Source organism: Heterodontus francisci, unplaced genomic scaffold, assembly GCF_036365525.1.
Source record: "Heterodontus francisci isolate sHetFra1 unplaced genomic scaffold, sHetFra1.hap1 HAP1_SCAFFOLD_1042, whole genome shotgun sequence".
Taxonomy (NCBI): Eukaryota; Metazoa; Chordata; class Chondrichthyes; order Heterodontiformes; family Heterodontidae; genus Heterodontus; species Heterodontus francisci.
Genome location: NW_027140859.1, coordinates 109092 through 122756, shown reverse-complemented (window position 1 = coordinate 122756; position 13665 = coordinate 109092). Strand labels below are relative to the sequence as shown.

The 13665-nt window shown below is 62.2% G+C and overlaps 1 protein-coding gene across 1 annotated transcript; it reads left to right on the top strand.

Annotated features, from left to right (window-relative positions):
- The first annotated feature begins 8072 nt into the window (after positions 1 to 8072).
- LOC137361274 (leukocyte receptor cluster member 9-like) lies at positions 8073 to 10692 on the top strand. Its single transcript, XM_068026161.1, has 2 exons — positions 8073 to 8089; positions 9028 to 10692. Exon 2 carries the CDS (start codon positions 9044 to 9046, stop codon positions 10688 to 10690), a length of 1647 nt encoding a protein of 548 aa, XP_067882262.1. The 5' UTR covers positions 8073 to 8089; positions 9028 to 9043; the 3' UTR covers positions 10691 to 10692.
- The last annotated feature ends 2973 nt before the right edge of the window (positions 10693 to 13665 follow it).

Below are 13665 nucleotides of genomic sequence, written 5' to 3'. Positions count from 1 at the left end.
TCCCTCTTCCTCTCTCCCTCTCCCACTCCTTCCCCTTCCGTCCCTCTTCCTCTTCCTCCCTCCCTCTCCTTCCCTCACTTCCCTCCCACTCCTTTCCCTCTCCCTCTTCCTCCCAGCCCTTCCCTCCCCCTCCGATCTCTCTCTCCCTCTACCTCCCTCTCCCTTCCCTCACTCCCTATCTCTCCTGCCCTCCCTCTCACTCCCCTTCCCTCCCTCCCCCTTTCTCTCACTTCCTCCCCCTTCCCCTCTCTCACTTCCTCCCCCTCCTCTTCTCTAACTCCCTCTGCCCCTCTCTCACTCCCTCCCTCCCCCTCTCTCTCTCCCTCCCGCTCCCTTCCCCCCTCCCCCGCTCTACCCTCCCACTCCCTCCCTGTTCCTCACTCTCCCAACCCTTCCCACCCTCTCCCTCTCCCTCCCTCGCTCTCCCACTCCCTCCCCTTCCTTCCCTCTCCCTCCCTCCCCTCACTCATTCACTCCTGCCCTCCCCCTCTCCCTCTCAATCCTTCCCTCCCCTCTCCCCTCACTCACTCCCCTCCCCCTCTCTCAGTCCCACCCCTCTCCCTCTCTCAATGCCTCCCACTCCCTCCCCTCTCTCCCTCTTCTTCCTTCCCTCTCCCTCCCTCACTCCCTCTCCCTTCCCCTGCCCCCTCTCCCTCTCTCAGTCCCTCCCTACCCCTTCCCTCTCACTCCCTCCTTCCCTCCTCTTGCTCCTTCCTTCCCCTCCCCCTCCTCCCTCTCACTCCCTCCTTCTTCCCACTCACACCCTCCCCTCCCCCTCTCTAACTCCCACCCCTCTCCCTATCTCACTCCCTCCCTCCCTCCCCATCCCACTTTCCCTCCCTCTTCCTCCTGCCCACCCCCTTCTCCCTTCCCTCTCTCCCTGCCTCTCCCTCCCCTTCCCTCCCACTTGCCCTCCATCTCCCTCCTCTCTCTCCCTCTCCCCCTCTCTCACTTCCTCCCTCTCCCCCTCTCTAACTCCCTCCTGCCCCCTCTCTCACTCCCCCCTCCCCCTCTCTCACACCCTCACTCTCCCTCTCCCACCCCTTCCTTCCCTCTCCCTCCCCTTCCGTCCCTCTTCCTCCCACCCCCTCCCTTTCCTTCCCTCACCCCCTCCCACTCCTTTCCCCCCTCCCTCCTCCTCCCTCCTTCTCCCAGCCCTACCGTCTCTCTCCCTCCCCTTCCCATCCCTGTCCCTCCCCCTCTCTCTCACTTCCTCCCTCCCCCTCCTCCTCTCTATCTCCCTCCTGCCCCCTCTCTCACTTCCTCCCTCTCCCTCTCTAACTCCCTCCCTCTCCCTCTCTCTAACTCCCTCTCCTTCCTTCCCTCTCCCTCCCTCCTCTCTCTCACTCCCTCTATCCCTCCCCCTCCCCTCTCACTCGCTCCCCTCCCCCTCTCTGACTCCCACCCCTCCCCCTCTCTCAATCCCTCCCTCTCCCACTTGCTCTCCCACCATCTCCCCTTCCCTCGCTCCACTTCCTTCCCTCTCCCTTCCTCCCTCCCCCTCTCTCACTCCCTCCTGCCCCTCTCCCTCTCTCACTCCCTCTCTCCCCTCTCTCACTCCCTCCTGCCCCTCTCCCTCTCTCCCCTCTCTCACTCCCTCCTGTCCCCTCTCCCTCTCTCACTCCCTCCTGTCCCCTCTCCCTCTCTCACTCCCTCCTGTACCCTCTCCCTCTCTCACTCCCTCCTGTACCCTCTCCCTCTCTCACTCCCTCCTGTCCCCTCTCCCTCTCTCACTCCCTCCTGCCCGCTCTCCCTTGCTCACTCCCTCCCTCGCCCTCTCATTCCCTCCTTCCCTCTCCCTCTCCCTCCCTCCGTCTTCCTGCCCTTCCCTCGCTATCCCTCTCCATCCTGATCATTCCCTTTCCCTCCCCCTCCGTCTCTTCCCCCTCCCTCCTCCTCACTCCCCCTCCCACTCCCTCCCTGCCCTCCCTCTCGCTGTCCTTCCCTCCTTCTCCCTCACCCTCCCTCCCATTCCATCCCTCTGCCTCCCCCCATCCCTCCCACACTCCCCCTCTCCCTCCCGCTCCTTCCCTGACTCCCCTATCCCTCCCTCCCCTTCCCTCTGCTCCCCTCACTCTCCCTTCCTCACCCTCCTTCCCCCTCTCTCCCCATCCCCTCCCTCCCCTTCCCTCTTTTCCACTCACAAATCCCTCCCTCCCTATCACCTTCCCTCCGTCCCCCTCCCAATACCTCCATTTGCCTCCCTCCCATTCCATCCCCTTCCCTCTCTCCCATTCCCTCCCAATCCCACCTTTTCCCTCCCTCCACCTCCCTCTCCTTCCCTCACTCTCCCTCTCCCTCCCTCCTTCTTCCTCCGTCCTCCTCCCTTTCTCTCCCCTTCCCCTCCCTCCCATTCCTTCCCTTCTCCCTCCCTCCTCCTCCCTTCCTCTCCCACCCCCTCCCTCCTGCACACCTTCTTCCTCACCCTCCCTCCCTTTCACCTCCCTCCTCCCACTCCTCTCTCCATATCCCTAATGCCTTCCCTCGCCATCCCTCCCTCTCGTTGTCCTTCCCACCCAGTCCCTCCATCTGCCTCCCCCTCCATCTCTCCCTCTCCTTCCCTCACTCTCCCTCCCTCTCATCCCAAACCTCCCTCCCTCCTGCCCCTTCACTCCCACTCCCTCCTCTTTCCTCCCACTCCCTCCCTCCTTCCCCTTCCGTCCCCTCCCAAATCCCTCCTCCTCCCTCCTTCCCTCCCTCTTCCTCCTTCCCCTCCCAAATCCCTCCCCCCTTCCCCTCTGTCCATCTCCCAGCCCTTCCCTCACTCTCTCTTTCCCTCCCCCTCTCCCTCGCCTTCCTCTCCCACCCCTCTCTCCTTCTCCCTACCGCCCTCCCTCCCCTTCTCCCTCCCCTCCCTCCTTCCCCTTCTCCCTCCCCTCCTTCTTACCCCTTCTACGCCCTCCCCCTCCCTCCATCTCCTTCCCTCACTCTCCCTTCCCTCCCTCGCCCCTCCCCCTCTCTCTGCCGAAACCACCCTCCCCCCCTCCTCATTTATCCCCCTCCCTCCCTCATCTTTCCTCTCCCTCCCTCACTCTCCTTCCCCCGTCCTCTTCTACCATCCCTCTTCCTCCTTCCTTTCTCCCCCTGCCAAATCCCTCCTCCTCCCTCTTCCTCCCTCACTTTCCCAAACCCTCCCCTTCCCTCTTCCTCCATTGCCTACCCAAATCCCTCCCCTCCCTCCCTCCACTCCCCTTCTTTCCCTCCCCTTCCCTCACCCTTCCTCCCCTCCCCTCTCTCCCCTTCCCCTCCCTCCCTCTCCTCTCTCCCCTCCCCCTCCCTCCATCCCCTTCCCTCCCTCTCCCTCTCTCCTTCCTTCCCCTTACCTCCCTCCCTCCTTCCTCTTCCCTCCCTACCATCCCACCCCCTCCTTCCCCTTCACTGCCTCCCCCTCCCTCCCTCCTTCCCCTTCCCTCCCTCCGCTCCCCTTCCCCTCTCTCCCCTTCCCCTCCCTCCCCTCCCTCTTATACCCTCCCTCCATCCTTCTCCTTCTTTCCCTCCCATCCCCTTCCCCTCTCTCCCCTTCCCCTCCCTCCCGATCCTCTCTCCCCTTCCCCTCCCTCCTTCCCCTTCACTGCCTCCCTCTCCCTCCCCCCGCCTTCCCAAATCCCTCCTCTTCCGTTCCTCCGTCTCCCGGCCCTTCCCATCACTCTCCCTCTTCATCCCCCCTCTCCATCCCCCACCCTCCCTCTCGCGCTCTCTCCCACCTCTTTCCTCCCCCCTCTCCATCCCCCCACCCTCCCTCTCCCACCCCTCTGTCCCTCTCCCTACCACCCTCCCCTCTGTCCCTACCCCTCCCTCCCTCTCCCTGTCCTTCCCTCCCCTACCCTCCCTCTCCACTCCCCCCCTTTCATCTCAAACCTCCCTCCCTCCTGCTCCCTCCTCTTTCCTCTCGCTCCCTCCCTCCTTCCCCTTCCGTCCCCTTCCCTCCCTCCCCATCCCTTCCTCCCCCTCCAATTTCCTCCCTCCCTCCCCTCCTCCTCCCTCACCCTCCCAAAACCCCCTCCCTCCTTCCCTCCCTCACCCTCTCCCTCCCCTTCCCTCACACTCCCGCTCCATACCCCACCCTCCCTGTCCCTCCCCCTCTCTCCTCCTCCCTTCCTCTCCCTCTCCCTCTCCTTCCCTCACTCTCCCCCTCCATCCCTCGCCCTCCCTGTCCCTCCCCTCCCCCTCTCCCTACCGCCCTCCTTCTCCGTTCCTCCCTCTCCCTCTCCTTACCTGACACTCCCTCTCCATCCCTCCCTCTCCTTCCCTCACTCTCCCTCCCTCACCTTCACTCCCTCGCCTTCCCACCCTCTCCTCCCCCTCTCTCATCCCAAACCTCCCTCCCTTCCTCCCCACTCGCACTCCCTCCCTTCCCTTCCCTCCCACTCCCGCCCCTGCCCTCCGCCTTCCTCTCCCTACCGCCCTTCCTCCCCTTCCCTCCCTCTGCCTCCCCCTCTCCCTCCCTCCTGTCCTCCCTCTCTCCCTCCCGCACTCTCCCTCTCGCTCCCTCTCCTTTCCTTACTCTCCCTCCCTCCCCTTCACTCCCTCTCCCTCCCCTTCCCTCACTCACTCTCCCCCCTCTCCCTGCCCCCTCTCTCCTTCCCCTTCCCTCCCCTTCCCTCCCTTTTCCTCCCTCCCCTCCCAAATCTCTCCCACTCCCTTCCCCTATCTCCCCCCTTCCCTCACTCCACCTTCCCAAATCCCTCCCCTTCCTTTCCTCCCCACCCCTTCCCTCCCTCTCCCTCCCAAATCCCTCCACTTCTCTCCCTCCCTCCCCCTCCCAAATCCCATCAGTTCCCTCCCTCCCCCTCCCTCTTCTTCCCTTCCCTTCCCTCCCAAATCCCTCCCCTTCCGCCATCCCCCTCGCAAATCCCTCCCCCTCCATCCCGCCCCCTCCCAAATCCCTCTCCCTCTCTCCCGGCCCTCTTCCTTCCTCGCCTTCCCAAATCGCTCCCCATTCCTCCACTCCCCTTCCCTCCCTCCAACTCTCTCCCCTTCCCCTCCCTCCTGCTCTCCATCCCTCCCTCCCACTCCCTCTATCTCCCTCACTCCTCCTCCCCTCCCTCCCCTTCCCTCTCCTCTCCCTCGACTTCCCTCCCCCTTCCTCGCTCCCACTCCCAAATCCCTCCCCTTCCCTCCCTCCCAATCCTTCCCTACCACCCGTTCTTCCTCCCTCCCCCTTCCTCCTCTTCCTTTCCTCCCCGTCCCTCTTCCTCCCTCAAATTCCCTCCCTCCTCCTCCCTCCCCCGTTCCCCTTCCCTTCCTCCCCCTCCCCCTCTCCGTCCCTTCCCCTCCCTCCTCTTCCCTTCTCTCGCCCTCCCCCTCCCTCCCTCTCCATCTCCTTCCCTCACTCCTCTTCCCTCCCTCGCCCCTCCCCCACTCTCATCCCAAACCACCCTCCCTCTCCCAAGCTCCCTCCCTCCTTTTCCCTCCCTCCCTTTCCCAAATCCCTCCACCTCCCTCCGTCTCCCGACCGTTCCCTCACTCTTCCTATCCCTTCCTCTCCCTCCCCCACCCCTTCCCTCCCCCTCCCTCCTCTCCATCCCCCACCCTCCCCTTCCCTCCCCATCTTCTCCCACCTCTCTCTCCCTCTCCCTACCGCCCTCCATCTCCGTCCCTCCCCTTCTCCCTCCCCCTCCCTCCTTCTCCTTCCCTACCTCCCCTTCCCCAATCTCCCCCTCCCTCCTCTTCGCCTTCCTCCCCTCCTTCCCTCTGCCTCCCCCACTCACTCCCTCCCTCTCCGTCTCCTTCCCTCCCCTTCCCATCTCTCATCCCAAACCACCCTCCCTCCCTCCCCCACTCTCCCCTCCCCATGTCTCATCCCAAACCACCCTCCCTCCCTCCCACACCCTCCTCTTTCCTCCCCCTCACTCACTCTCCTAACCCTTCCTCTTCTACCCTCCCTCTTCCTCCCTCCCCTTCTCTCCCTGCCCCTCCCTCCATCTTCCTCCCTTCCTCTCCCTCCCCTTTCCTCATCCACCCTCTCGCTCCCCTTCACTCCCACTCTCCCTACCACCTTCCCTCTCGCCCTCCCCCTCCTTCCCTCACTCTCCCTCCTTCTCCCTCACCCTCCTTCCTTCCCCCTCCCTCGCCCCTCCTCCCTCTCATCCCAAACCTCCTTTACAAACCTCCCTCCCAATCCCTCCCCTTCCCTCCCTCCTTCTCCCTCCCCTCCCTCCCCTCCCAAATCCTTCCCTCCTCCTCCCTCCCATTCCTTCCCATCCCCCTCCCTTCCTCTCCCCCCTCTCCACTCCGTCCCTCCCTCCTCCTCCCACTCCTCTCTCGCTATCCCTAACGCCTTCCCTCTCCATCCCTCCCTCTCGCTGTCCTTCCCTCCCTCTCCCTCACCCCCAGTCCCTCCAACTGCCTCCCCCTCCCTCCCTCCCTCGCCCCTCCTCCTCTCTCCTCCCAAACCTCCCTCCCTTTCTCACTCTCACTCCCACTCCCTGCCTTCCCTTCCCTCCCCCTACCGACCTCCCTCTTCGTCCCTCAACCTCCCGTCTCTCGCAGTCCTTCCCTCCCCTTTCCTCCCTCTCCCTCCGGCCCTCTCCCTCTCCTTCCCTCACTCTCCCTCTCCCTCCCTCCCTCTCCTTTCCTTACTCTCCCTCCCCTTCACTCCCTCTCCCTCCCCTTCCCTCACTCACCCTCCCCCCTCCATCCTTCCCCCTCCCTCCCCTTTCCTCCCCCTCCCTCACCCTCACAAATCCCTCCCCTTCCCTCACTCGCCCCTCCCTCTCTCTCATCCCAAACCCTCCCCTTCCTCCCTCGCCTTCCCAAATCCCTCCCCCTCCCTCCCCATCTCTCTCCTCTCTCGCTACCTCCCTCCCCCTCCCAAATCCCCCCCTTTGATCCCTCCCTCCCCTTCTCCCCCATTCCCCTCCCTCCTCTTCCCTTCCTCCCACTCCCTCTTCCCCCATCCCACTCCCTCGTCCTCCCTCCCCCATTCCCCTTCCCTCCCTCCTTCGCTTTCCCTCACCTTCCCTGCCCCTCTCTCTCTCCCCCCGTCTCCCTCTCCCTCTCCGTCCCTCTCCCTCCCTCCCTTTCGCTTTCTTTCACTCCTTCCCCACCCCCTCCCTCGGACTCCTGGCCCTTCCCTCACTCTCCCTTTCCCCCCCTCCCTACGTCCCTCTCCCACCCCCTCCCTCTCCCTCCCCCCTCTCCATCCCCCATCCTCCCTCTCCCTGCTCACCTCCCTCTCCCTCCCCCCTCTCCATCCACCATCCTCCGTCTCCCTCCTGCCTCTTCCCGTCCTCTACCTCCCCCTCTCTCCCTCTGCCTCCCGCCCGCCCCATCTCCTTCCCTCACTCTCCCTCATTCCCCTTCCCTCCACGCCCCTCCCCCTCTCTCATCCCTAAACCACCCTCCCTCCCCCATTCCCTCCCACTCCCTCCTCTTTTCGCCCCCTCCCTCACTCTCCTTCCTCCTTTACCCTCCCCCTCCCTCCCTTCCCTCTTCCTCTCTCGCCTTCCCAAATCCCTCCCCCTCCCTCTGCTCCCCTTCCCTCCTCCCCTTCCCTCACCCTTCCTCCCCTTCCATCCCTACCCCTCCCTCTCTCCTTCCTCTTCCCTCCCTCGCCCTCCCACCTCTCCCTCTCTCTCCTCCTCCTCTCTCATCCCTTACCTCCCTCCCTCCCCCACTTTCACTTCCTCCCTTCCCCTCCCGTCCCTTCCCTCCCACTCCCTCCCCTCCCACTCCCTCCCCTTCCCCCTTTTCTCCTTTCCCATCCCCTTTTCTCCTTCCCCATCCCTTTCCCCACCCTCCCCCCTTACCCCTCCCTCCTCTACCTACCACCCTCCCTTCCACTCCTTCCCCTTCCCTCCCACTCCCTCACCTTACCTCTCCCTCCCCCTTCCTCCTCTACCCTCCCTCTCCCTCCCCTTTTCTCCTTTCCCATCCCTTTCCGTTCCCCCCTCCCTTCTACCCCCTCCCTCCTTCCCCTTCCCTCACTCCTTCCCCTTCCCTCCTTCCCCCCGCCCCTCCCTCCCTCCTTTCCCTCCCCTCCCTCCTACCCCTTCCCTCCTCCTTCCTCTCTCCTTTGCTGTGACTCATTTCCTGATACATTCCACATTGCTGTGACATCATTATTCCAGGAAGTGAATCTTTAAAGGTGAGAGAGAGACGGAGAGACAGAGAGAGGGAGAAAGACAGAGAGAGAGAGACGGAGAGAGAGACAGACAGACAGACAGAGAGACAGGGAGAGAGAGACAGAGAGAGACGGAGAGACAGAGAGACAGAGAGACGGAGAGAGAGAGAGACAGAGACAGAGAGAGGGAGAAAGACAGAGAGAGAGAGACGGAGAGAGAGACAGACAGACAGACAGAGACAGGGAGAGAGACAGAGAGACGGAGAGAGAGAGAGACAGAGACAGAGAGAGGGAGAAAGACAGAGAGAGAGACGGAGAGAGAGACAGACAGACAGACAGAGAGACAGGGAGAGAGAGACAGAGACAGGGAGAGAGAGAGACGGAGAGACAGAGAGAGGGAGAAAGACAGAGACAGAGACGGAGAGAGAGAGAGAGAGTGAGAGAGACACAGAGAGGCAGAGAGAGACAGATAGACAGAGGGAGAGAGACAGAGAGAGACATAGACAGACAGACAGAGAGAGAGAGTGAGAGAGAGAAAGAGAGGGTGGGATGGGTCCATGGTGGTGAGGGATGGGGTGGGTGTGCCTGTCTGTGTTTGTGTGTGTGTGACTGTGAGTGAGTGAACGTGAGTGAGTGAGTGAATGAATGAGTGAGTGAGTGTGTGAGAGTGAGTGAGTCAGTGAGTGAGTGAGTGAGTGAGTGTGAGTGAGTGAGTCAGTCAGTGAGTGAGTGAGTGAGTCAGTGAGTGAGTCAGTGAGTGAGTGAGTGAGGAGTGTGTGAGTGATGAGTGAGTGAGGAGTGAGTGATGAGTGAGTGAGTGAGTACGTGAGTGAGTCAGTGAGTGAGTGAGTGAGGAGTGGTGAGTGATGAGTGAGTGAGTGAGGAGCGAGTGATGAGTGAGTGAGTGAGTCCCGTCCTGGAAGCAGTGTGATTGTTTCTGCTTTATTTCTCCCCTCACTCAGGAAGCTTCATTTACAAATGGCTGACGGTGAGGAGGTGACAGTGAGGCCTCGGGTGAAGGCTTGCTCCTTCTATCTGGAGGGACGCTGTCGATTCGGGGCACAGTGCCGGAACCTTCACCCGTCCGGTGACAGGGAGTGCCTGCAGGGAGCTGAGACACTGCCAACGGGCACCGAGACGGGAGCTGAGAGACCGCCAACGGGCACCGAGACGGGAGCTGAGAGACCGCCAACGGGCACCGAGACGGGAGCTGAGAGACCGCCAACGGGCACCGAGATGGGAGCTGAGAGACCGCCAACGGGCACCGAGACGGGAGCTGAGAGACCGCCAACGGGCACCGAGGCCGGAGCCCAGACGCCGCCAACGGGCACAGAGACTGGAGTCAAGAGACCACCAACTGGCACAGAGGCGGGTATTGAGAAACCAGCAAGGCGGGCAGTGGGTGCCAAGAAGCCGCCGATGCGGACAGCGGGCGAGGTGGTGTCCCGCCTGCGGTGGGACACAGAACTGTGTCCCGAGGAGTTTACCATCGGCTACCTGGACCGCTTCGTGGGGCTAGTGGAGCAGCCGTTCGGGGCCTTCAGCTGGGAGGACCTGGCCTCGGCCGAGCAGGGGGCCCTGGCCGTGCCCGAGCACCGCATCCAGTACTTCAAGCACCGCGGACGGACCGTCTGGGACAAGACGCGGCGGCTAGACGACGTCTTTGGCTCGACTGGCGGCGGCCGGACCATCCGGGAGCTGCTGGGAGCCGCCGGGCAGCAGGGGGACGCCCAAGATGGCGTGCGACGCGGGGACGCTCAAGATGGCGGGCGACACGGGGACGCCCAAGATGGCGAACAATACGGGGACGCCCAAGATGGTGGACAATACGGAGACGCCCAACATGGCGGGCAACATGATGGCGTCAAGGACTGTAACTTGGATGATCGCGTGATCGGTGATGACGTCAGGGGTTACAACATCATTGGCGCCCATGACATCACCCATTGCGACGACGATGGCGCTCAAGGCGACCAGGCCTGCAGCCTGGGCCTCCCCCCGAGCCCTGGCTCTCGGCCCAACTACTTTGTGGCCGCGCGGATCACCAGCAAGGAATTTCAATTGGCGACCCGCGAGTTGCAGGCCCGGCTAACGGAGGCACTGCCGGACTTTGGCGGTTGCTGCGTGCCCCTCTCCCGGCTCCACCTCACCCTCTGCCCTCTGCGCCTGGACCACCTGGCCCAGCTGGAGGCCGCCCGCTCCGCCCTGCGGCAGCTCGGCTGGGAGGGGCGTCGCCTGCTGCCCCCAGCCCTGCTGCTGGACTTCGGGGAGCTGCAGGACTTTGGGGGCCGGGTGCTGTACACCTCCCCCCGCGGCTCGGGGCTGGCCCAGCTTGGCCGCCTGGCTGAGGAGCTGGGCCGTCGCTTCCGGGAGCTGGGCCTCTGCGTGCTGGGGCCCCAGGACCGGCCCTCGGGGGGCGTCCCCCTCCACGTCACCCTGGCCAAGCTCTCAAGGAGTTACTCCCGCCAGCACCCTGGGGTCCGGCTGCTCCCCGAGCTGTACCGGGAGTGGCCCCAGCCCCAGTTCGGCTGCCAAGCCCTCGAGGCACTGAGTCTCTGTGAAACCCGGGGGGTTGGGGGCACTGAGGGTTTCTACAGCACGGTGCTGCTGGTCAGTCTGTACTGAGAGGCTAGGGGTGGGCGGGGAGAGAGTGAAGGCACTGTCCCTCACACCTCACTCCCCGTTCACTCACTGTCCCTCACACCTCACCCTCCGTTCACTCACTGTCCCTCGCACCTCACTCCCCGTTCACTCACTGTCCCTTGCACCTCACTCCCCGTCCACTCACATCCCTCACAACTCACTTGCTGTCCATTCACTGTCCCTCACACCTCACTCCCCGTTCACTCACTGTCCCTCACACCTCACTCCCCGTCCACTCACATCCCTCGCACCTCACTCCCCGTCCACTCACATATCTCACACCTCACTCCCGTCCACTCAAATCCCTCGCACCTCACTCCCCGTCTACTCACTGTCCCTCGCACCTCACTCCCCGTCCACTCACATCCCTTGCACCTCACTCCCCGTCCACTCACTGTCCCTCACACCTCACTCCCCGTCCACTCACATCACTCGCACCTCACTCCCTGTCCACTCACATCCCTCGCACCTCACTCCCCGTCCACTCACATCCCTTGCACCTCACTCCCCGTCCACTCACTGTCCCTCGCACCTCACTCCCCGTCCACTCACATCCCTTGCACCTCACTCCCCGTCCACTCACTGTCCCTCGCACCTCACTCCCCGTCCACTCACATCACTTGCACCTCACTCCCTGTCCACTCACATCCCTCGCACCTCACTCCCTGTCCACTCACATCCCTCGCACCTCACTCCCCGTCCACTCACATCCCTTGCACCTCACTCCCTGTCCACTCACATCCCTCGCACCTCACTCCCCGTTCACTCACTGTCCCTTGCACCTCACTCCCCGTCCACTCACATCCCTCACAACTCACTTGCTGTCCATTCACTGTCCCTCACACCTCACTCCCCGTTCACTCACTGTCCCTCACACCTCACTCCCCGTCCACTCACTGTCCCTCGCACCTCACTCCCCGTCCACTCACTCTCATTCCCATGTATACTCATCTCCCCCCACTCACTCCCATCCATCCCACAATCCCACCTCCCTCGCTCACTCCCACTCCCAAACCCACCTTTACCAACTCCCTCTCTCACACATGCTCCCTCCCTCCCTCACTCATCATTCCCCTAACTCCCACTTCCTCAATCCCTCACTCACCCTGTCCCTCAACCGCCCCTCCAGCACTCCCTCTGCCTCCCTCAATACTGCCCTCCTTTCCCTTTCATAATCTTTCTCTCTAGTTTCTTAAAATACTGAATGCTTTAATAAAGGAACGTTATTTTGTTTTTGCTGTGACTTTCATTTCATTATTAACATTGTTTCTCGACCAACCATTCTCACCCAGTGTGGTACTGAGCCCCACAGGAACAGGAGGATCCCATTCAGCCCCCCTCGAGCCTGTTACACAGGAACAGGAGGATCCCATTCAGCCCCCACTCGAGTCTGTTACACAGGAACAGGAGGATCCCATTCAGCCCCCCTCGAGTCTGTTACACAGGAACAGGAGGATCCCATTCAGCCCCCACTCGAGTCTGTTACACAGGAACAGGAGGATCCCATTCAGCCCCCCTCGAGTCTGTTACACAGGAACAGGAGGAGGCCCATTCAGCCCCCCCTCGAGTCTGTTACACAGGAACAGGAGGATCCCATTCAGCCCCCATCGAGTCTGTTCCACAGGAACAGGAGGATCCCATTCAGCCCCCCCTTGAGTCTGTTACACAGGAACAGGAGGAGGCCCATTCAGCCCCCATCGAGTCTGTTCCACAGGAACAGGAGGATCCCATTCAGCTCTCCCTCGAGTCTGTTACACAGGAACAGGAGGATCCCATTCAGCCCCCCCTCGAGTCTGTTACACAGGAACAGGATGAAGCCCATTCAGCCCCCTCGAGTCTGTTACACAGGAACAGGAGGATCCCATTCAGCCCCCCTCGAGTCTGTTACACAGGAACAGGAGGATCCCATTCAGCCCCCCTCGAGTCTGTTACACAGGAACAGGAGGATCCCATTCAGCTCTCCCTCGAGTCTGTTACACAGGAACAGGAGGATCCCATTCAGCCCCCCTCGAGTCTGTAACACAGGAACTGGAGGATCCCATTCAGCTCTCCCTCGAGTCTGTAACACAGGAACAGGAGGATCCCATTCAGCTCTCCCTCGAGTCTGTAACACAGGAACAGGAGGATCCCATTCAGCTCTCCCTCGAGTCTGTTACACAGGAATAGGAGGATCCCATTCAGCCCCCCCTCGAGTCTGTTACACAGGAACAGGAGGATCCCATTCAGCCCCCCTCGAGTCTGTTACACAGGAACAGGAGGATCCCATTCAGCTCTCCCTCGAGTCTGTTACACAGGAACAGGAGGATCCCATTCAGCTCTCCCTCGAGTCTGTTACACAGGAACAGGAGGAGGCCCATTCAGCCCCCCTCGAGTCTGTTACACAGGAACAGGAGGATCCCATTCAGCTCTCCCTCGAGTCTGTTACACAGGAACAGGAGGATCCCATTCAGGCCCCCTCGAGTCTGTAACACAGGAACAGGAGGAGGCCCATTCAGCCCCCCTCGAGTCTGTAACACAGGAACAGGAGGAGGCCCATTCAGCCCCCCTCGAGTCTGTTACACAGGAACAGGAGGATCCCATTCAGGCCCCCTCGAGTCTGTAACACAGGAACAGGAGGAGGCCCATTCAGCTCTCCCTCGAGTCTGTTACACAGGAACAGGAGGATCCCATTCAGGCCCCCTCGAGTCTGTAACACAGGAACAGGAGGAGGCCCATTCAGCTCTCCCTCGAGTCTGTAACACAGGAACAGGAGGTTCCCATTCAGCTCTCCCTCGAGTCTGTTACACAGGAACAGGAGGATCCCATTCAGCCCCCCTCGAGTCTGTTGCACAGGAACAGGAGGATCCCATTCAGGCCCCCTCGAGTCTGTTGCACAGGAACAGGAGGATCCCATTCAGCCCCCCCTCGGGTCTGTTACACAGGAACAGGAGGATCCCATTCAGCCCCCTTCGAGTCTG

What these genes read in the sequence shown, in the direction of transcription:
- LOC137361274 (XM_068026161.1), top strand. Translation starts at nt 9,044, where the DNA reads ATGGCTGACGGTGAGGAGGTGACAGTGAGGCCTCGGGTGAAGGCTTGC.